The sequence below is a fragment of the Camelus dromedarius genome, chromosome 9 (genome assembly GCF_036321535.1).
Source record: "Camelus dromedarius isolate mCamDro1 chromosome 9, mCamDro1.pat, whole genome shotgun sequence".
Taxonomy (NCBI): Eukaryota; Metazoa; Chordata; class Mammalia; order Artiodactyla; family Camelidae; genus Camelus; species Camelus dromedarius.
This window is the reverse complement of record NC_087444.1, coordinates 43,481,983-43,502,052: the sequence shown is the minus strand read 5'-3', so window position 1 is coordinate 43,502,052 and position 20,070 is coordinate 43,481,983. Positions and strand designations below refer to the sequence as shown.

Here is a 20,070-nt window from a genome sequence, read left to right as displayed (position 1 = left end):
CATGAATCCTGTGAATCTGTGGCACAGACCCCTCCTCCAGGAAGGAGCTCCAGGCCTAGGTGGACTCTGCTTGTTCCATTTGCTTGTGACTTTTCTTGAAATAAGTGGCCCTTATAACCAGGACTTTCAGGAGTGCATCATCCACAGGGCACCTTGGGCCATGACCTTGACCATGACCTGCCACAGTTCCCCTCACTCATGTGGTTGAAAAAATGCAAGCCATTCTATAGTTCTCTCTTTTGTAGTTTGGTTTCTCCCTGTCCCCCAAGGTCTGGTTTGCCTGCATCTCCAAACTTTACCCTGTTGATGTCTGGCCTTCCTTAGCCTTCAGTTCCTGTGTTTCTCAGTGGGACAGCTCTGGGTGTCTTGAGGTGGGGAGCAATGCTTCACTGTGCAGCCCTGTCCCTGCACAACCTTCCTTGCCTCTGGCTCCTGGGCACTAAATGCTGTCAGAGCAGTTGCTGAGACCACCGAAAATCCCTGAGTATCTCCAAACACCCCCTCCTACTGGCTGGGCAGTGCATCCACTCAACAATTGCTTTATTCCATGGGATTTGTAACTACCAGCGATCAATTTAATTGAAGCATTTTCTTGAATAGGATCAGAAATGATTATAGTAATCATTTATATTTTTAACCCTAATGAATCTGAGGGTTCACATGGTCCAGGTCTCACATTCAAAGAAGCACAGATCAGCAGCCAAAAGTAATTGAAAAAAATTCAATTCCTCTTGAAGAATCCACGCACATCTGCACTGCTCAGAAGCCCCTTTCACTAGGGCCCTCTCACAGCTCTGTCCCCCGCCAAAGAGCCCCTGTCTTCCCTCCCTTGCCCCCTTCCCGTCCATCCCTTTATTGCAAACATCAGCATAGCCTCCCTGCCAGCAGGTATGAACCCCTCCTCAAACAGAAGGCAAGAGAAACTCCAGAGTTGTCTTAAGTAAGAAGAGGAAGGTAAGGAAAGCCCTAGTCACCTATGTTATTTTTGTCCCTTCAAGTGGGAACAGAAATCTTCCATTTAAAGAGCATGTTTTTAATCCATTGCCTCTGTTGTACCTCAGTGCTTCCTGGGGTGTGCAGAACAAGGCTAATGCTCCCATTTTGCAGATAAGCAATCCTCTTAGTGATATGCCTGAAATAAAGCTAGGCAGTGAGTGATACAGAAGAGATTCCAGTGACTCCAGGCCGAACCACTGATAAGCTGAGGGCTTGAATTCATCCCAGACCCATTTGGTTCTAACACTCTGTGTTGCCTTTAGGGAACTGCAGATCAAGAGAGAAAAAAAGGCAGAGTGGAAAGGTCCATCGCTGTTGCTTCACAGACCCCTGTGTCTCTCATCCCATCTGCTCTGTACTCCCTGACTCCCCGCAGACCTGACTCAGGCTTCCTTGTGGGAGTTTGATAGGAGTCTCACTCTCTTAAAAAATTTCCCCCCGGCTTTATTGAGATACAGTTGACATTATGTAAGTTTAAGATATACAACGTATTGCTTTGACAAGGAACCTAATTTTCTTATAGCATCATCTAGCTGCTTTTAAAATTTTTGTTTTATTTTATTTTGCAGGGGGAGGTACTTAAGTTTATTTACTTTTTTTTTTTTTTTGATGGAGGTGCTGGGGATTGAACCCAGGACCTCATGCATGCTAGGCATGCACTCTACCACTGAGGTATAACCTCCCCCCTTAGCTGCTTTTTAAAAAAAAATCATAACTTTCTTAGGAAGGAACTTGTCTGCCACTGCCCTGTGGGCATGCTCGCCCTGGCCTGTGTGCTGGAGCTCTGCATCACCACCTGCTGGGCGCTGGCTGTCTCTGTTTTCCATGGGCTGAGACATCCCCAGTTCCCCAGATTATAAGGTTTCTCTCTCCAGCCCCCTTCCCCACCACCCCCTCCAGCACAGGCCATCTGTCCCCGCACTGCCCACTCTCAGCCCTTTTAATAGCACCGTCCTTGGGGAGGATGGTCTCCAGGGTGGTTTCATAACAAGCCTGGGGGAGGGCGGGGACACCCCAGTGCTGCCAAGGCGTTTGATTGAGTTGAGTGTTCAGGGAGGCTGCCAGCTAAAAAAGCCCTAATTGAGGAAGAGTTTTCCAAAGTAGGGGACCTTCTTTCAGCTCCCTACCCGGATGGACGGATGAGCGTGCACACATCAGAAAGGATGGAAGAGAAAGTGGGAGAGAGGGGAGAGGATGTCTTTCTAAAAATACTGCCCATCTGCATTGTGTTAGCTGGTTTCCCTGGAAACGACTGGGAACACAGCTCCAGCGTGGCAGGAAGGTGCAGGGACCTGGGAGCCTGGGTGGGTGGGGGCCTCCCTGCCCCTGCCTGGCCTCTTTGCGCTGGGGATGTGGCTCTGGGGTGGGGGTTGGGGGTGCTGCACAGCTCTCAGTTAACCTTCCAGGAGGCCTGGGTGGCCGGCAGCTCCCAGCCGAGCCTCAGCACATCTCAGTTCCAAGCTAGTCCCAGGTGGGGACCCCCATGTGATCACAAGGCAGCAGATTTGTAACATTCTGGAGGGCTGATGCTTCCGGATTCTGACAGGATGGAAGAAAGCTCAGGGAATGTCTGGAGCTGCAACCTGGTTTTTAGAGCGCCCTGCCACAGAAATGGGTTCCATCTCAGGCCCCGTGCCCTTGGGCACCAGGCAACCACTGCACCGACACCCTTGTCACCAGAGCTCGCACAGGGAGAAGCCAAAGGAGCAGGGGTGGCCGGGATGGGGGGCACCTTCTGACCAATCAGCTAGTGGATTTGAAGGGAAAGTCTGAGGGCTTCACTTCACCCTTCAGAAAGATTAAAAGTAGAATTGAGAAGGAAGGGACAAAGGGTGGGAGGGAGGCTGGGAGGAAGGACAGGAAACGATCCTTCCGTCCTTTCAGGTGAGGCGGCTGTGGTGTAGAACGAGCCCTGGATCAGACTAGGGATCTGCAGCCCCCGTCCCCGGCCTGGCCCCATCTGGGCGTGCTGGGTCACCTCATCTCACTTCCCGTCACGGTGAAATCAAGTAGCACAGGAAAGTACGCTGTGAGCCGTGAGATGCTTTGCAGGAATAAAGAATCGTTCGTGATCTTCAAATAGTCTTTTTTTAAATGTTTTTTTCCTAATTTAATTCCGAAGATTCTAGTGTTCGGTCCTGCACCCAGGGACAGTGCCTCTTAACTTGATGATGTGTATCCCTCCAGGCTTTTCTGTGGAGCTAATTCCTATTTCTTGCAATTTGGATAACACTGCATGTTTTATAACTGCTTTTTTTTTTTTATCTCTTATGACACAAGCATTTTCCCATGTTATTAAATAATCTTTTACAAGTCACTGACCCAGAGTTTATTTGTCTAGTGCCCTATTTATGGACATTTAGCTTTTTTTAGGTTTTTTTCCTATTATAAATGGCACTGTAGTGAACATTCTCATAGATAAATCATTAGATGCCCTCTCTGGTTTCCTTAGGAAATTTCTCTCAGGGAGAAGATTGCTGAGTCCAAGAGTAAGAACCTTTTAAACGATTTTAATTCATTCTGCAAAACTGCCCTTCAGAAAGATGTATCCATGTATACATCCACAAGCAGTATAAGAAAATTGCCAGTTTTGGTGTATCTTTGCCAGCACCGCACACTTTGCCAGTTCTATTGCCCAAAGGAAAAAAAGGAGTATCTTGTTTTAAATTTGAATTTCTTTGACTTCTAGTGAGGTTTAATATTTTTCCATGTACCTATTGGCCATTTGTAATTCCTTTATGAATTTCCAGTTCATGTCCTTGGCTAGTTTTTCTCGTGGTGCTTTATGATTTGTGCCATCCTAAATTCCAAGTAAGGGATGGTGTGGTGCCAGGCTAGATGGATTGTGGGGTCCTGGTACCCTCTTTGTCTGTCTTGCCCCACCATTGGGTCCTGCAAATACACACACACAGGCGTGCGTGTTTATACACGTGCACATATGACCCATTCTTCTCCTGGGGTTCAGAGGCCCAGGGTCTCCCAGGGACACCTAGCCGTTGAGACCTGGGCCCCTCCGCCTTGTGGCTGTGGGTTGAGCAGTCACCGTGTCACCCCTCCTTGATGGTGGTACGTCATGATCAGCACCCCGTCCTTCAGTGTCACTCTGCCTGCCAGGCTGCCGGGGACCCCCTTCCCCCCTCTCAGGACCATCCTCACCCAGGCCTGTCCTTCTGGGCACTCAGGACAGCCCTCAGCTCTGTTCCTCTCTGTGTCCTCAGGTACTCCACTGTCCACTTGTGACTACTGCAGGCTTCTGTCTGCTCCCCCAACCCCGTTTGGCTTCTCTACACTTGTCCCTTCTCAGTAAACGCAGAGGTTTACTTGAAATTGTTTCAAGGATCATTCCATGTTGCATTTCTTTTCTTTCTTTCTTTTCCTTTTTTTCCCCTTTTCTTTCTTCTCTCCTTCCTTCCCTCCTCCCTTCCTCCTTCCTTCCCTGCCTCACTTCTTCCTTCCCTTCCTTTCTCCCTTCTTTTCCCCCTTTTTATGGGGGTGGGGAAACATGTTTTAATTTTTAAGAACAAATAATATAATGACCTCCCTGAGCCAAGCAGGCGAATCTTGCAGACGGAGCCTTGCTGCCCGAGTGAAGCGCTAGGCAGGGCCTGCGCTTGGGGACCAGGGATGGAGCGGTCGGTGTGTTGCCGGTGCCCCTGCTCCAGCCCGGGCTTGCGCTGTCCTCCTCCTCCCGGGAGAGTCAGAGCAGGGCCCGGGCGTCCCCGCCGCAGCAGGCCTCAACCCTCGTCCTCCCTCCCTAGGGCTCCTCCTCCACGACGTGACCATGGCCGGACTGCAGGAGCTGCGATTCCCCGAAGAGAAGCCACTGCTCCGGGGCCAGGACGCCGCCGAGCTGGTGAGTCGCCCCTTCGCCGTCCTGGGGGCGGAGGGCGCCACCTCGTGGCCAAGAAGGAAACAGCGCGCCTTCCCTCCAAGGCCTTTTGCTAAGGCAAGGAGCTGGCCTTCTCCATGAGCCCCCGGGAATCCTACCGCAACTTTGAGAAGCCTTGTCCCTGTCTTGAGAAAGTTCCTGGCCGGGCTCACGGCCCACGCGACTAAACCCAGCCTACCTGGCTGTGGCTTTGGCTGTCTTTGAGGCTAGGAGGCTCTGTAGAAGAGTTATTCCCAATTCAATGATGAGAAAACTGAGGCACAGAAAGGTTAACTCACTTGGCCAAGGTCACACAGCTACCAGGGAATGAGGCTGTATTCAACCCCTGGTTCTGGGAGCCCCTCGGGCCCCAGGAGGGTCCCTGCTGGGCAGTGCTGCCTGCAGCCTGCATGATGCTTCCCCCCTGCTGGGTCCTTTCACGTCTGCGGCTTCTCTCTTCCTTACAAGCCTCTGAGGTGCCAGGGCAAGCATTACCTACCAGCAGTGCCTCCCAGCACAGTGGGACTGAGACATTCCCGGTTGTTATTTCGTCCCGGAGGGCCCTCATTGGGACACCAGGTGTTCAATTCCAGAGTTATTTCTACCCACGCTTTCTTGTTGTAGTGGTCACATGTTGGGACAAAGTGGCTGTCCAGGCTCCAGAGGCCCAACCACATGAGGCTGGCAGTCCTACCCCTGAGAAGGATGCAGTCTTATCTTTAAGACAGAACCTTGAGTTAACTTGTAAGACCTGATTACCTGAAGGCAGCCCCCAGGAATGGTCAGGGAACAGCCTGTGAGCAGCACACTTTGCAGGCTCTTTATTCTAATTCTACTCCCTCCGGGTTCCAAGGCCCCATCATCTCTTGTCCAGGTGCTGCCTGCTGGTACAGGGTGTGCATCTGTGGGTGGTGCAGAGAGCTGACAGCACCTTGGCCTCACATGTTCTCTTCCACTCCTCACCTTGGCAGGGCACCCCAAGAGATGCCCCTATACCCCTTCTTTCTGGCTGAAGGAGCTCCCCCCACAACTGGTCTCCTTACTCTGTACAACATTTTAAAATACATCATGTCATTCCTGGCCTTCTAATGGGCTCCATTCCCTTCTTCCAGCCCTTCATGAATCCTGCCCTGGGCTTGGTAAGGTACCCTTGTAACCTAGTTACAAATTTCCCTTTTTGCTTGTGCTAACAAGATTTGATTTCTATTACTGGCCACCATCCCTTCTGAGGCCTGTTCTTAACTGTTGTTCTTGGCTTTGGTAAGGTACCCTTCTCATTTCATAATAAATTATCCTTTTTGCATAAACTAAAAAATAAATAAAATACATCATGTCACTTTCCTGCTTAAAGCTGGTCAGTGGCTGCCACCTCACCCAGAGTTACAGCCACAGCCCTTCCCGGGGTCCCAGGATGTGATCTGCACCCTGCGCCCCCCCCCCCCCCACCATGCTCTCCCCCTGTTCACTTCTCTCCTCCCTCCCTGGCTTGAACAAGCCCATCACATTCCTAGCTGTTCCCTCTGCCAGGGATACGCTAGCCACAGAACTTTTCAGGGCAGGCCCTTCATTTTATTCAGGCTCTGCTTAAATGCCTCCTTCTCAGCAAGGGCTTCTCTGCCACCTAACGTTGACACCCCGCATGCTCTGTACCCAGCCCCAGCACTTATAGCTCTTGGGCTCCATCCTGCAGGTTCCTGGAGCAGAGACCCTGTCTGTGTTGTTCCCCGATCCCCCCAGTACCTTGCACAGTGCCTGGAGCATAGTAGGCTCTCAGTAAAGACTTGGACTGGGTAGACTGTGATGCTGTTTAGAAGAAAGTTTTTCAGAACTCTCTGAAAAGTCCCTCCTCCCCACAAACAGCCTGTCTTTTGAGGCCTGTGAGCAGAGGTCAGCCTTCTTGTGAGGGCCTGGTGGGCAGATGGTGGCTCTCAGGGACCCCTGCACCCATCACAGGAGCTCAGGGCTGGAGGTTTCGGGGCAGCTGCTTGGAGGTGCTACCTGCTGGTACGGGGTGTGCAGGGTGTGTGCTGTGGGCGGCGAGGAGAACTGAGGGCACCTTGGCCTCACACACTCTCTGCCTGTCTCTTCCACTCCTCAGCCTGGCAGGGCACTGCAAGAGAGGCTCCCACACCCATCCTCTGCCCAGCCTGGCCCAGCTCCTCCTCCCTGAGTCCCTTTTGACCAGCAAGCACGCTGGCACTGCCCTCTTTCTGCTGCGCTTGGTGTCTCTCACCTCATCCCACCTGGATCAGTTCCCCCTGCACGAGGGTCTGCGTTTCAGTCCTGGACAGAGGCCTCCAGTCCCCAGCGCAGTTTCCCTCCTTTCTCGGGTCAGCACAAGCCTCGTGGACCTGGTCACTGGTCACATCTGCTTTTTCCAAGATGCATTAACGACCCTGTCCCCAACCCCCAAAAGCCTCCTAGGTGCTCCCAGTGTACCCTTGACAGCTGGTACAGTCCTGCCTCGAAGCTCTGCCTGGCTCTTTGCCTCTCTCTCCCAGGCAGTGACACCCACAGACAGATCCTCCATCCAGCTGCACGGTACGCAAGTACCTGTCCTTTTCACTTTTTAAATCATCCACAACCTGCCAGGTATAAATTCCTTAAGTCCACTGAGGAGTGAATACTTCCACATGATTACCTCCATCCTGCCAACATTTCAGACATGTCCAGGGCTCCGTGAAAGGATCGTTGCTTCTCCCCGTGCCAGCGTCCCCCACCTAGGTCCCCCAAGGGCCGCTCCGGGGCCATCCTGCCTCCTGTCGGCTGGGCCCCTTCTCCCACCAGTCTTCCTTGGAATGTTGATGTGGTTCCTCCTGGGCCTCCTCCGGGGTCTCTGAACTGGCTTGTATTATCCCTGCTGTTTCTTGGCTTTGGGTCCTGCCCCTCCAAAGGTTCCCATCCCAGGGAAAATCTCCCGTGTCGCTTTCCCTGGCCCGCTGTGGGCAGGATCTCCCAGTGAGAGGGTTCATCGATTACCAGCCTCATCCCCTTCTCCCAGACCCCTGCCCACTTCCTTGGGGCGTCTAGGAGTGGCCCCCTCCAAGCTTTCCTCTCCTCCCCATGTAGAGCCCCCAGGCCCAGAGGAACCAGCAGACGAGGCCTGAGGACAGCCGTTAACTGATGTGACCCGAGACCTGGCTTGCCTTTTTGGTGTTGTCTAGGGCTGGCTTTTTGGTCATCTAGTGCTGCCTGATCTTCCTCGCCCACCCCAACGTACAGAATGCAGGTGGATGAACTTCTCCGGGTTTTGCTGGTTTTCATACTTTTCCTCCCCACTCCTGAGACTTGGGTTCGTTTTCCTTCCTGTTGCACCTTTGAGCCCTGCCCTTCTCTGGCTGTCCTCCCAGGACACCCTGGTTTTAGCCTGACTGTCTCATTTATCCATGTATTTATTCAGTAGGAGGCTTAAGAAGCATCTGAGACACAGAGTCCAGGGCAGGAGTGCTGAGGACAGAATGGCTGCTAACTGTGCCCCTCATTTAATCCTCACTGAGGCTTGAAGGCTAAGTGACCTGCCCAGAGTGAGCAGAGGGGAGCAGAGAGGATTCTGCTCACAGTAGAAGGCAGGCAGAGGCCCCGGATCTCTGCTCTTCCTGAATGTGTGTGATCCCCTGTAAAGTTTCTGTCCCTGGACAGAGACCCAGAGAGGGCGCTGGGCTGCATCAGGGAGAACCTGGCAACTCAGACACATGGGGTTCGGGCCCCTCTCCTCTGCTCTCCATCTCTGCCACCTTGGAAACAGGCAGGAGTATCTAAATTGCATTTCCCCCATTTGTGAAGTCAGACTTGTTCCTCCAGATCTGTTTTTGTTTGGGGAGCCCATTCCATGCCAGGCTTTACACTGAGAGCAGAGCCAGACGTGGTCCTGCCCTCGTGGTACCTGCAGTCCAGCGGGAGGGATGGGCACCCATCAGAGATGCACATCCTTCAGCGCAGATGAGCCTGAGAGCAGGGGACCTCGGTGCTTAGACAGCATGAAGCAGGCAGGTCTGGAAAGGTGAGAGCAGCTACGGCACAGGCCCAGACAGCGCCTTTGTGCGGGTCAGAAGAGGCCCCTCATTTCTCCCTCGAGGCACGGGCCTCAGCCTCCCCATCCCTCAGGTGGGCGTCATAGGCCCGCCTCTGCCCTTGTGCCCTGATGATCGACCTCGAAAACCATCTGTGGGGAGAGCGGGCAAAGTGATGAACAGCAAGAATTTGGGGTCAGAGATTATTCTCCCACTTTCGAGCCATGTGATTTAGCTTCTCTGAGCCTTACTCTTCTCACCTGGAAAATGGAAATATTCACATTTTAAATTAATAGGTAAAATCGATGTGTGTAGCTGCTCATAGCCTCCTCTGTCAGGTACTTAGTGGCCTGGTGCCTGGTGCCTGGGAAGCCCTGGGTGACTTTTGTTAATATTAAGGGTTAATACTAATTAATATTAATATTAAAGAGTTAATATTTTGTTACCATTAAGACTGGGCAAGCGCAAGCGAAGCTGCTCAAGGCAGAGCCCCTGGGGCTGCCCCTGTCCCTGCCTGGACCAGCCTGGGGCCTAACGAGCCACCTCCTCTGTTTGCCTTCCTTTAGGAGAACTCCGACACCTTTCTCTTGGCTGTGGACACAGATTGGAAGGTAGGTCTTGGCTTAGCCTCCCCAGATGGGGGACCCACAGCTGGCTGGCCCCTCCCCCTCCCAGCCTGTTCCAGAGGAGGGTCACAGGCTTTCTGTGTACCCCCAGCCTGCAGCTGCAGGGGCTGGGCACCTGGCAGTCTCCAGGACCACCCCCACTGCTCACAGCGGCTCTGCCGGCCCACTGCCAGTGGAGAGATGCCCCCTCCCTCCCTGAACAGAACAGGGAAGGGAGGGGAGGTCTGGTGGGAGTGAGGATGCTGTCATCTGAATCAGCACTTTCCTCCTATGAAAAGCCAGGTTAATGCTCCAAAATAGCTCCTGTTTCCATGGCAGCAGTTGCCCGGGACAACCATGTCCTCTTTAGTTTGATGCCAGATTCCCTGTGAAAACTTGAAATCATTCTTTGTTTTTTGTCCTCTGATTGATGATTTCTGATTTTGCTTACTTGGCCAGCCATTTCTCTCCTTTGAGTCCCATAGTGGCTGTTTATTTCGCCATCTTAGGAGATGTGTGACAGCAGACACAATGGGAGCCTCACAGGGTTCTGGTTCTGAGGCCTCGCTGGCCATCAAAACCTGCTGAACAAAATCAGATCTTTCTGGAACCTTCCTCCTTGCTAGCTGGAGCTAGCCCCCAGGCCACTGCCCAATTTGGGTTAGTCTCCGAGCCCCATGACAACCCCAGCCTCGTGGTCTGGACGCAAGGCTGACGCGGGAGGTCGGGCAGCCTGCCGGCTCCTCCCCCAGGCGCTCGATCTGCAGATCTGGATCCAGCCTTGCATCGGTCCCTTGGTCACGCGCCCCTTCAAGGACGGGAGGGAGCAGAGGTGTCAGAGCAGCCTGTGTGAACATGCTCTGGTCTCCTGGGAGCCCCAGCTCCAAACACAAAGGGCCCTGGAGCTGGGACAAGAGGATGGGGTCTGAGGGAATGGGGACCAATGGGAGCCGAGGATGAGGTCTGAGGGAGTGGGAACTGATGGGAGCCCAGGAGGAGAGAAAAGAGGACGTATCCATGAGGTGGCCCACAGCGCGGGCACGCCAAGGAGTCCTCTTTGCCCTCCCTGCTCCGAATGAGGGCAGGAATGTGTGGACAAACAGCCCCTTCTCTGCAGAAGCGAGCTGGTGAAATAAAATCCGGAGCAGACAGCCCCTGCCCAACGTCGAGTGGGACTCACTCGACCAGCGGTGCCGACTGCCAGACCCCCCAAAACACACCCTGGCGCAGACTGGTGATGAGAGAGGCAATCCGGGGGTCCTCTGTGCCCATGTACTGGGCCCAGCCCACCCTCACCCCCATTTCTCAAGATCCTTTCTTGGTAAAGGGCAGCACGTGTTAAAAGGCACCTTACTGTCTACTCCCTTACACCACATTGCGGTGGCCTTTTCTTTTCTTTTCTTTCCTCTTCTCTTCTCTTTTCTTTTCTCTTCTTTTCTTCTCTTTTCCTTTTTTAAAGTAAAGCAGCTATGAGGATGGCCCCTATCTGGCCAAGGTCTGGCAGAGACTTTATCCCATTCAACCCCTTGCCTCAGTGGGCCCAGCCAGTGGGGGAGGCACGACAAACTAGAGTCAGGCTGACTTGAGTCCAGGTCCTGGCCCTGCCACTTACGGACCACGTGACCTCCGGCACAGATCACTACGTCATTTGTAAAGGGAGGCAGGCAGCTTGGACCTCCCCGGGTGTCCGTAGAGTTGGGGACGGTGCCCCCAGGCCAGGCACTCAGACCTTAGGCTGACTGTGACTAGTGGCCCACCAGAGCCAGACTGCCTGGCTGCTGTTCCTGGCTCTGCTCTCTGGCTGTGTGACGTTGGGAATGTTACAGAACCTCTCTGTGCTTCATTCTCCTCATCTGTAAAGTGGATGTTAAGAGGACAAAATAAGGTAACATGTGCAAAGCGTTTGGATAGAGTCTGGCACATGAGAGATATGCTACTAACCATTTGCTACTCAGTAATGTGACGTCGGGCCCAGAGTGCTGAGATGCTGTTAGCTCCACCGCTTAGTTCTCTGTGCTTCATATTCCTCATCCTTTCTCATAGGTTTGTGAGAATTATGTTATCCTTGCAGCTACCCATGCAGTAGGCACTGCTGTTCTTCCTGTGTGGAGGCTCAGAGAGGTTAACTGACTTGCCCAAGGTCACACAGCAGGTTTGGCTAGTGGGACCTGAGCCTGCCTTGTTCAGCCACAACTGTACAACCTCCAGGGAAGGGGCCAACAGTTTGGAGAGGCATGCAGATTATCCCCTTTCTCTCCTGGGTGGGCAGGCCTGGGGTCAGGTCTGGAGTGATGTATGCAGCTTTTCCTTACCCTCCTAGCAGCTCTGTAAGGAAGGCACAATTCCTGTTTTATAGTTGAGTCTAAGGCACAAGGTTAAAAAACCTTGCCGGAAGTCGCCCAGCTGGTGGGTTGGGGAACCAGGACTTAAACTCAGGTCTGTGGATTTGAAGCCAGTGAGCTGAGCAGAACTGGGGGCTATGGCTCAGGGTGGGCAGTGTCCGAGGTCAGCTTCTCACCTGGGCCCAAGGGTGGGAAAGGCCACTCAGAGGTTTGGGTGGGCATGAGTTTGGATGGGGACCATGGAGGGGCAGAGGTTTGGTGGCAGAAAGGGTGGGAAGCCACCCCACCCTGTGGTTCTGTGAGAGGCATATGGGAGGATTTTGTGGGCAGATCAGGGGCAGGGCCGTGCCTTGGCCCCCTCAGTTGTCAGAACTTCTTCCTGTGCCCTGGTGGCTTTGGAGACCAGGGAATGGACAGGACATGAAGGGCTGGCGGATACCCCATTCCACACCCTGGCTGCCCTGGGAGAGCCCAGGCAGGCCCCAGCCCTTTGCCCTAGGCGCGCATCATGAGAGGTCAGTGATGGCACAGGGAAAGTTATTGATGCCCCCCAGGCAGAGGACATGGCCAGGAATAGCACACATGGCAGGTGCTGACCAGGTCACTGGGCACCCAGAGACAGGGAGGTGACCACCTTCCCCCAGGGCAACCAGCCATCATGCAGGCCGGGCGAGCGGTGTGTTCCTTCACCAAAGAGACAGAATGGGGGCACAGGCGCCCGCACCCCTCCCTTCTCTCTGTTGCTCCTGCTTCTCTCAGCCCTTGGGCTCCCTCCTCTGCTCCCTTTCCTGGCCTATTTCTTCTCCTCCTCTGCTCCTTTTGCCTCCCTCTTCTAATCTGTTTACTCTACCTGCATGTCTCTGACTGGCTCCCACCCAAATCCTGAGCCACGTGACCTCCAGCTCCTGTCCTGCTGCTCAGGACAGCCAGAGGCAGCGCATGCACCCTGCTCCTTAGAGCCTCGAGAAGCAAGCCCCACACTGGGTGGCTGCAGGACAGAGGGCTGGGTGTGTCTGAGGGAGGTGGGCATGTCCACGTGGACAGGCTGCCTCCTATCCCTTCTCCTTTGTCTAGTGGCCTCCAGCCCCTCGCTGCAGGATGGGGGTGGGGGAGGGCAGAGCTGGTGTATGCCCACCACATCCCTGGTGCCACAATCTGCCCAGGCCTCCTGGCTCCAGAACCCCCATTTCAGCAACGTGGGGAGGCACTGGGCATACATGTGGGCAGAGTGGGGGCTGCCCTAGGGGAAACCCTGTGGGGTGGAGAAGGAGCAGCCCCCTGGAGTAGGGTCATGACCCAGGTTGCCCCAGGCAGCAGTGACTCCCCATGTCCCCTCTAGGTTAGAGGGTCCAGGCCTTCCTGATGTGGAGGCTGGGCTTGGGGCCCTCTCAGGCCCTCCCTACTCCCTGGGGTATGAGTCAAGGGCCGTGCTGTCTAGGCATGCCTGTGTGGCCCACCCTGCCCTGCTTTGGTGTGCTTGTCTGTGAGAGACCCCTGTGTACCAGTCACAGGGCACCTCTCATCTTCCTAGGATCCCGTGTGCAGCTGCTGCTGTGAGCCTCAGTGATGGAGGTGGGCGGATGCAGGGGCTGGGCACCATCAAAATTGATGTGTTGCTGGCGGTGGGAGGAGCAGGAGCTAGGATGAGTGAGGACCTCGGAAGCCAATTGGAGCCAAGTTTGTCTCCCCACAGCCAATCTGGGAGCAGGGGCTGGGGTGAACGAGTGGCTGCTCAGAAACCCCGCAGGGAGGAGGGGCTGGCCTAGCCCCAGCAGGCTCCCCATATAAATGGCCCAGAGTAGTGCCCCATCATAGAGCCGTTCGTCTCCCACTTGCGCTGCCCCCTCCCTCTGGACTCTGGTGACTCAGGCCTTTGTTTGCCCTTCCTGGTTGAGGCCGTTTGCCTCCCTCAGCAAGATGCCGGAGTGCTGGGATGGGGTGAGTGAGGGCTGGGGGGGGGGGGCTGTGAGGCACGCAGGGAGGCAGGGGCATCCCTCTGCCTTTCGCTGATGGTGGCTCTGCCTTCCGTTGCCTAACCTTGGGGGTCACTGAGCAAGGCCAGCAGGTTCCAGGCTCCCTGTTGACCCTGGTCTGCAGCAGCAGTGGCGGGTAGCTGCTGGCCAGGGTCCGCGGGGAAGGTGGGAAGGGCTGAAATCTCTGCAGAAATCGGAATGGGCTGTGACTTGTCTGTAAGCTTTTGTGAACCCGTGTGCTGGCGTGGGAATATCCCACTGACAGTGTGTCCTCTGCCTGGCGGCTGTGACCACTCAGCCCTGCAGAGGCTGTTCCCCGCATGTCTAGGGTGTCGTGTCGCTGCATGCAGGTGTCTGCCCTCCGGACCCTGAGGGGTCGTCTTGCTTGCTGGGGTGACTGCATGGTGCCAGTCAGGCAGAAGCAGGGAAGTCTGGGTTGTGATGTTAACTGGGCCGTTGGACCAGAGTCCCTGAGGGGAAGGAGGTAATAAGGGGGTCGCTGTGCCTTATTTTCTCAGTGTAGGAAGGTGATGCTGGAGGGATGAGCCTGGGGGTGGCAGGGTTAGGGACCCCATGGGGGAGCAGGGCATCTTCTCCTGCCTGGGGTGCAGGTGCCCAGGCTCAGTGCTGTTCTAACTGAAGGAGGGAGAGGTAGGTAGACTTACCCCTCCAACATCCTCCTCCCCTGTCGGGTCCGCAGGCCGTGGGGTCGGCAGGCACCCAGGCTACGACGTCAGCGCCTACCGGCTGCTGCGGACCGGCTGCCTTGAATTATTGATGCGGTTGACAGGAAGAATCGTACCACCCCCCTCCCCACGTGCTCATGAACTGAATCTCAGCTCGGAAGCCCCCTCCCCCCAGCCCTCAAGGTCACAAGCGAGGGGAGACAGACAGGCAGAGAGGGGACGTCAGAGCCCCCTCCCTTGATGCCGCAGTGCCTCGGCCCTGGTGCCCATCGGGAGGCGGGGGGGGGGGCGGGCGGGGGCGGACTCTGACGTCACCGGGAGCCAATGGGAGTGCTCGACCCTGTGGGTTGGGGGACTCAGAGTGCGTCCTGCTGGGACGTTTGGCCTCTATCAAGATGAGCTGGATCTGAGTTCCTGGATCGGAGGGGGCTCAGGGACGTCTGCTGGAGGGTTCAGCCAAGGTCACTGTGCCCTGCAGGACAGGCAACTCGGCAGACGCCCCCCTATGGCCCGCCCAGGCCCAGCCCTTCTGTCCCCAGGGAGTTGAGCCTTAGCGGGGCAAGCACTGCGGCTGAGTCCCGCTGCCCTGGGGGATGGGGATCTGGGTGGCAACACCAGGGCTGGGAGGGGACAGGGACCCCTTCACACACATCCACGGGCGGTGGGGGTCTGAGAGAACACCCCTAGGCCCTGTCTTGTGCCCTGCAGGGCTAGAGCTGCCCTGGCCCGACTGCCCAGTACCCGCACGAAGCGCACTGCAGCTCTTGTGCTCTGGGGAACCCTCCTGCCCTATCCCCTGCCCTCCACTGCACTGTGCACCCTTCCTGCTCCAGACCCTGCCCTCCAGAGCCAAGAAAGCATGGGAGGTGTGGGTGCGGCAGGGCCCCCCAACCCCAGCAGGGACAGGCAGCGGTGGAGAGGCTGCCTGCTCAGAAGTCTCTTGGGTGGAGCTTGCTCGTTTCCTCAGAAAATGCAGCCTGAGGCTGGCACCCTGCCCTCTCTGAGCTTTACCTTGGGCAAGTCAGTTCTTTTTTTCCCAAGCCTCAGTTTCCTCTTCTGTGAGTAAATAAGAAGACACACGAAAAATGTCTGGTCAGCCGTCAGTGAGCAGGAAGCATTCCTTGTTTTGATGGCCCTAAGGTAGGGCAGTCCTGGGCCATGGGAAGGCTGTGCTGGACCTGGCCCACCTGGAGGCCTCCCAGAAGTGTGGCTCCTGGGGTGTGGCCTTTGGCCACAGGGTTGGCACCTCCTTGTCACTCTCCACTGGAGACAGGCCTGGACAGTGGTCCTCTGAGCCCAGACTTAAAAAGGCCATTCCCCAAGAAGCTGTCTCCTGCCTCCCGAGTCTCCCCTTTCCTGTTGGAGGGAAGAATTTAGATTCTCTCTGAATCTAACTGCTCTAGTGTCCTCTACCTGCAAGGTGGGGAAAAGAGCTCCTTCTCTCTTGCATAACACCTGGCACACAGTAGGTGCTCAGCCAGTCACATGCTGACCCTCCAACCCTAGCCCCACCTCCAACTCCCCAGGCCCCCCTGCTGTGGTTTCCAGGACTCCCTGTGGTGCAGGGCAGGGCTGTTTATTCAACTTTGACAGACCCCCTTGGAGTCTCCACCAGTGGCCAAGAGTGACTGGTTCGCAGAGGGACCAGCCAGCAGGGCTCAGGGATGCCCACGCACAGCAGCCCCCATTCTGGGGCCCTTTCCAAGTGCTGAACAGTCAGCAAATAGCAGTTTGTTTAGTTCTCACAGAGTCCCTATGAGATGGCTTGGGAAGAGGTGGCTGAGGCACAGAGAAGTGGCGTGCCCCCCTCAGAATCACACAGTAAGGGGCAGAGCAGGTCTTGAACCTGCAGCATCCAGCTCCTGCTTCCTGAAGGACTGACGACCTGAGCAGCAAAACCAAGGGCATGAACACAGGAAGACCCCAGAGCGGCTGCTGCAAAAGGCCTGTGGGGAGGGGTGGGTGTCTAGCCCAGCCCTGCCTGAGGGAGGCCTTGGGGATCACAGAGAGGGGCATTCGAGGTGGAAGGAATGGCAGGAGCAAGAGCCTGGAGGTGGAACCATGGGCAGGTGTGGGGGTCGGAGGCTGGGCTGGCCCACATGTGGTCCTTGCCGTGGATTCAAGGCAGGGCTGTTGAGGCCAGTCCCCTTCAGGATCTGCGGCCCTTTTGAAGGGTTCTGAGTCGAGGAGGAACATGATGAAGGCAGGACTCAGTGGGGATGGCAGAGCTGTCCTGGAGGGGCTGCAGCGAGCGGGGGGAAACTGGAGCCTGGAGGGCCGAGTGCAGCAGGGCCTGGGCCTGGGCAGTGGCTGGTTTGCAGATAAGACCAGAACTTGCCCGTGCAGACCAGTTCATGTTGCCCCTGTGCTGAACACCCTTGGGAAGTGGTGCTCCCTCTGGTCTGTCCTCCCTGAGGGCTGCTTGGGGTCCTGAGAAGGGGACACCCGACTCTGGAGCCAATGGAGGCCCCACCACAGGCCCAGCAGTCCCCAGGGTGCCCCACAGCCTCATTCCCCAGAAGAATCAGGAATGAGGGCTGCCCAGAGTGTCCAGCACCATCTCTCCCATCCAGGAACACGACATCGAGACGCCTTATGGCCTTCTGCACGTGGTGATCCGGGGCTCCCCCAAGGGCAACCGCCCAGCCATCCTCACCTACCATGACGTGGGTCTCAACCGTAAGCATGCCTCAGTCTTATCCAGCCCTCCTCCACCTCGAATCTGCCAGAGCAGTGAGGCCCCCTCCCTCCTCCATCCCCACGCACACATAGCTCTGTGCCCTTAGCCATGTGGGTCTCGGTTTCCCAGCCTCAACCTCCCTCTCAGCGCCCACGGCCTCCCACCCCCTGCTCAGCCACAGCTGAGAGCTGTGTCTTTGCAGACAAGTTGTGCTTCAATACGTTCTTCAACTTTGAGGACATGCAGGAGATCACCAAGCACTTTGTGGTGTGCCACGTGGATGCCCCTGGTCAGCAGGTGGGGGCGTCACAGTTTCCTCAGGGGTAGGTGCCCGGAGCTCCCTCCAGCTCTCCCCAGCTCTGCACTCCTGGCTGCAGTGGCACCTGACCCCCTGCTCTGCCCGCAGGTACCAGTTCCCCTCCATGGAGCAGCTGGCCGCCATGCTCCCCAGCGTGGTGCAGCACTTTGGGTGAGTCCCCGCCCAGCCCTGCTCCTGTGCTGGGGGCCTGGGGGGTGGGGAGCGGCCACCACTGCTACAGAGCCACCAGGGCTAGGGGCTGAGGGCTCTGAGTGGGTCTGCTCCGGATGGCAGTCGCAGGAAACCCCTAGAGTGACCAGCCATGCTCTCTACCAGGTTCAAGTATGTGATTGGCATCGGAGTGGGAGCCGGAGCCTACGTGCTGGCGAAGTTTGCAGTGAGTGCCCCACCGACACACGCCCCCTCCCCAAACAACCCCAGGACAGGTCTCTGCCAGGGGCAACCCCACAGGAACTTTCCCTGCTCTTTCTTCCTCTCCTCCTCACCGTACTTCCTCTTCACTTAGGAAAGTCCTTTTTTCTTTTTTTTCCTCCAAGGAAGTTAACTTAAAAAAAGAGAAAAGTTTACTTTTTCCATACATTGCCTGGAAACACTATAAGCTATAACTTGCTTCAACCATTATGCAAAACCAGAATTTCTGTTAGCAACAAACTATGCAACTAGTTACTCTAGCTGCCAAGTAAGGATTATCCTAATCACTTATATTTAAACATGAATCATTTTTTTAACCAAAAATTACACTTACGTCTGCAACATTTAAAGAAAGTCACGTTTGAGAAACATCATGTCTGGTAGGAGCCCACAAGCTTTCCATCTCTAAAAACAAAAAATTTTAGGATTCAGAAGATTTCTTTCTTCAAAAGAAATTGGCCAAGAATTTTCAACTTCAGTTTCAATTACAGCACTTAATCCCTTTGGTAACGGTAGACCGTTCCCTGCCAGCCCAGACAACCTTGACATGACAGAAGAATTGTATCACCACTTCCGCCTAAACATGGGCAAACAGCTGAACAGGAAACACGAATCTCCCCTATGATATCTAACACAAAACGGGCTTTGGAAAGGTCAGTTTCTCAACATCACCAGGGCTTTTTCTATGAAAGCAAACAAGATATTTTATGGAAGATGGTTAATTCTCAGTTTTGCAACAGTGGCATCTTCAAAGATACATTAAAGGGTGGAAAACAGTGACATGGGCATAGATTGAAAACAAATCAAAGAATTTTGAAAGGGTCCAGGTGGGGAAGAGGCCGAGCAGGGTAGCTGGAAGAGCCGCCCGGGCGAATCCCCAGCTGAAGGCATCTGGTCATCATGCACCCTGAAGCCCTTACAGAGCATTCCCTTCTCCTCGGACCCTCCCCGCCGCCTGTGAGATAGGCAGGGCTGGAATTTCAGTTTTCTTGGTGGGAAGACTGGGCCTCCCTGCACCTCGTCCAGGTCCCCGCCCCCCAGCCCTGTCTCCCTGTCGTGATAGCTCATCTTCCCCGACCTAGTGGAGGGGCTGGTGCTGATGAACATCGACCCCAATGGCAAAGGCTGGATCGACTGGGCCGCCACCAAGGTGAGCGGGGTCTGCCTGGACCGGGGCCGTCCTGTCGCGGGCTGGGGTGCGCGGCGGCACTGACGCCGGCCTCTGCCCCGGCCCGCAGCTCTCTGGCCTGACCAGCACTTTACCCGACATGGTGCTATCCCACCTCTTCAGCCAGGTAAGGGGGTAGGGTGTCCTCATGCAGGAGCAGGGGTGGCCGGGCTGGGGGTCTCCAGGCGCCTCAGGCAGCTCCTGAAGGGCCTGGTTCTGCCCCCGCTCAGGGGTACCAGGGCTTCAACCCCCTCCTAGCTGGGCAGGAGGAAGAGGGTGGCGGGGTTACGTGGCATCTGACCTGCCCCAACCCGTACCCTGTGGTCAGCCGCAGGACCACGGCATCTAAGACAGAGTGAGGAGAGGACCCCTCCTCACCTGGGGTTGTTGGCACCCCCACACTCTTCCCCCCACCCCCTCTCCCCTCATCACTGGGGGTGGGGCAGGGGCTGCTCCAGCCACGATGCCTGCTCTGAGCCCGTCCGTGTCTGTTGGCTCCCTTCCGTGCGCCCCGCCTGTCCTCCCGGGGCCCAGGAGGAGCTGGTGAGCAACACAGAGTTGGTGCAGAGCTACCGGCAGCAGATCGGGAACGTGGTGAACCAGGCCAACCTGCAGCTCTTCTGGAACATGTACAACAGGTGTGGGCACGTGGGGCCCAGCTGGCAGCAGGAGGAAGCGCTCAAGCCGTTGGGGCCCCCTGGTAGAGGTGCCCCACAGGAGGAAGCAGGCAGGACGGCCACACACTCTCCCAGTGCCTGGGGTCACACCCCTTGAGGGCTCCTCCACTCCTCCTCCCCTGGGCACTGCCGGGGGAGCAGTGGGGGTGTGGGCGCACGCCTGCCCCTACAACCCTGAGCCTCAGTGCTGAGGTCTGTAAATGGGGAGGAGGCTGGATGAAGTGCTCTGGGGAGCCCCTTTGGGGTTGCTCAGCAGGGGAGTACCAGGGCCCCCCATTGGCCTGCCCTCCCTTCTTTTTCTTTTACAAATATTTATTAAGCACCTGCTGTGTGCC

General features: G+C 55.8%; 1 protein-coding gene across 6 annotated transcripts in view; it reads left to right on the top strand.

Moving 5' to 3' along the window:
• The window catches only part of NDRG4 (NDRG family member 4), a 38,779-nt gene that overhangs the window by 12,355 nt on the left and 6,354 nt on the right, over nt 1–20,070 (top strand). For 4 of the 6 annotated variants that reach the window (XM_064489108.1, XM_031458346.2, XM_031458344.2 and 1 more), the window contains 9 exons: nt 4,755–4,849; nt 9,441–9,485; nt 17,054–17,159; nt 17,363–17,483; nt 17,567–17,629; nt 17,795–17,855; nt 18,954–19,040; nt 19,129–19,185; nt 19,593–19,696. In XM_064489108.1, the coding sequence (XP_064345178.1) occupies nt 4,778–4,849; nt 9,441–9,485; nt 17,054–17,159; nt 17,363–17,483; nt 17,567–17,629; nt 17,795–17,855; nt 18,954–19,040; nt 19,129–19,185; nt 19,593–19,696 (716 nt within the window). In that variant the 5' untranslated portion in view covers nt 4,755–4,777. Of the gene's footprint in view, nt 1–4,754; nt 4,850–9,440; nt 9,486–13,175; nt 13,760–17,053; nt 17,160–17,362; nt 17,484–17,566; nt 17,630–17,794; nt 17,856–18,953; nt 19,041–19,128; nt 19,186–19,592; nt 19,697–20,070 lie in introns of those variants that run through there. The other 2 variants (XM_031458350.2, XM_031458351.2) reach the window with 2 other exon arrangements.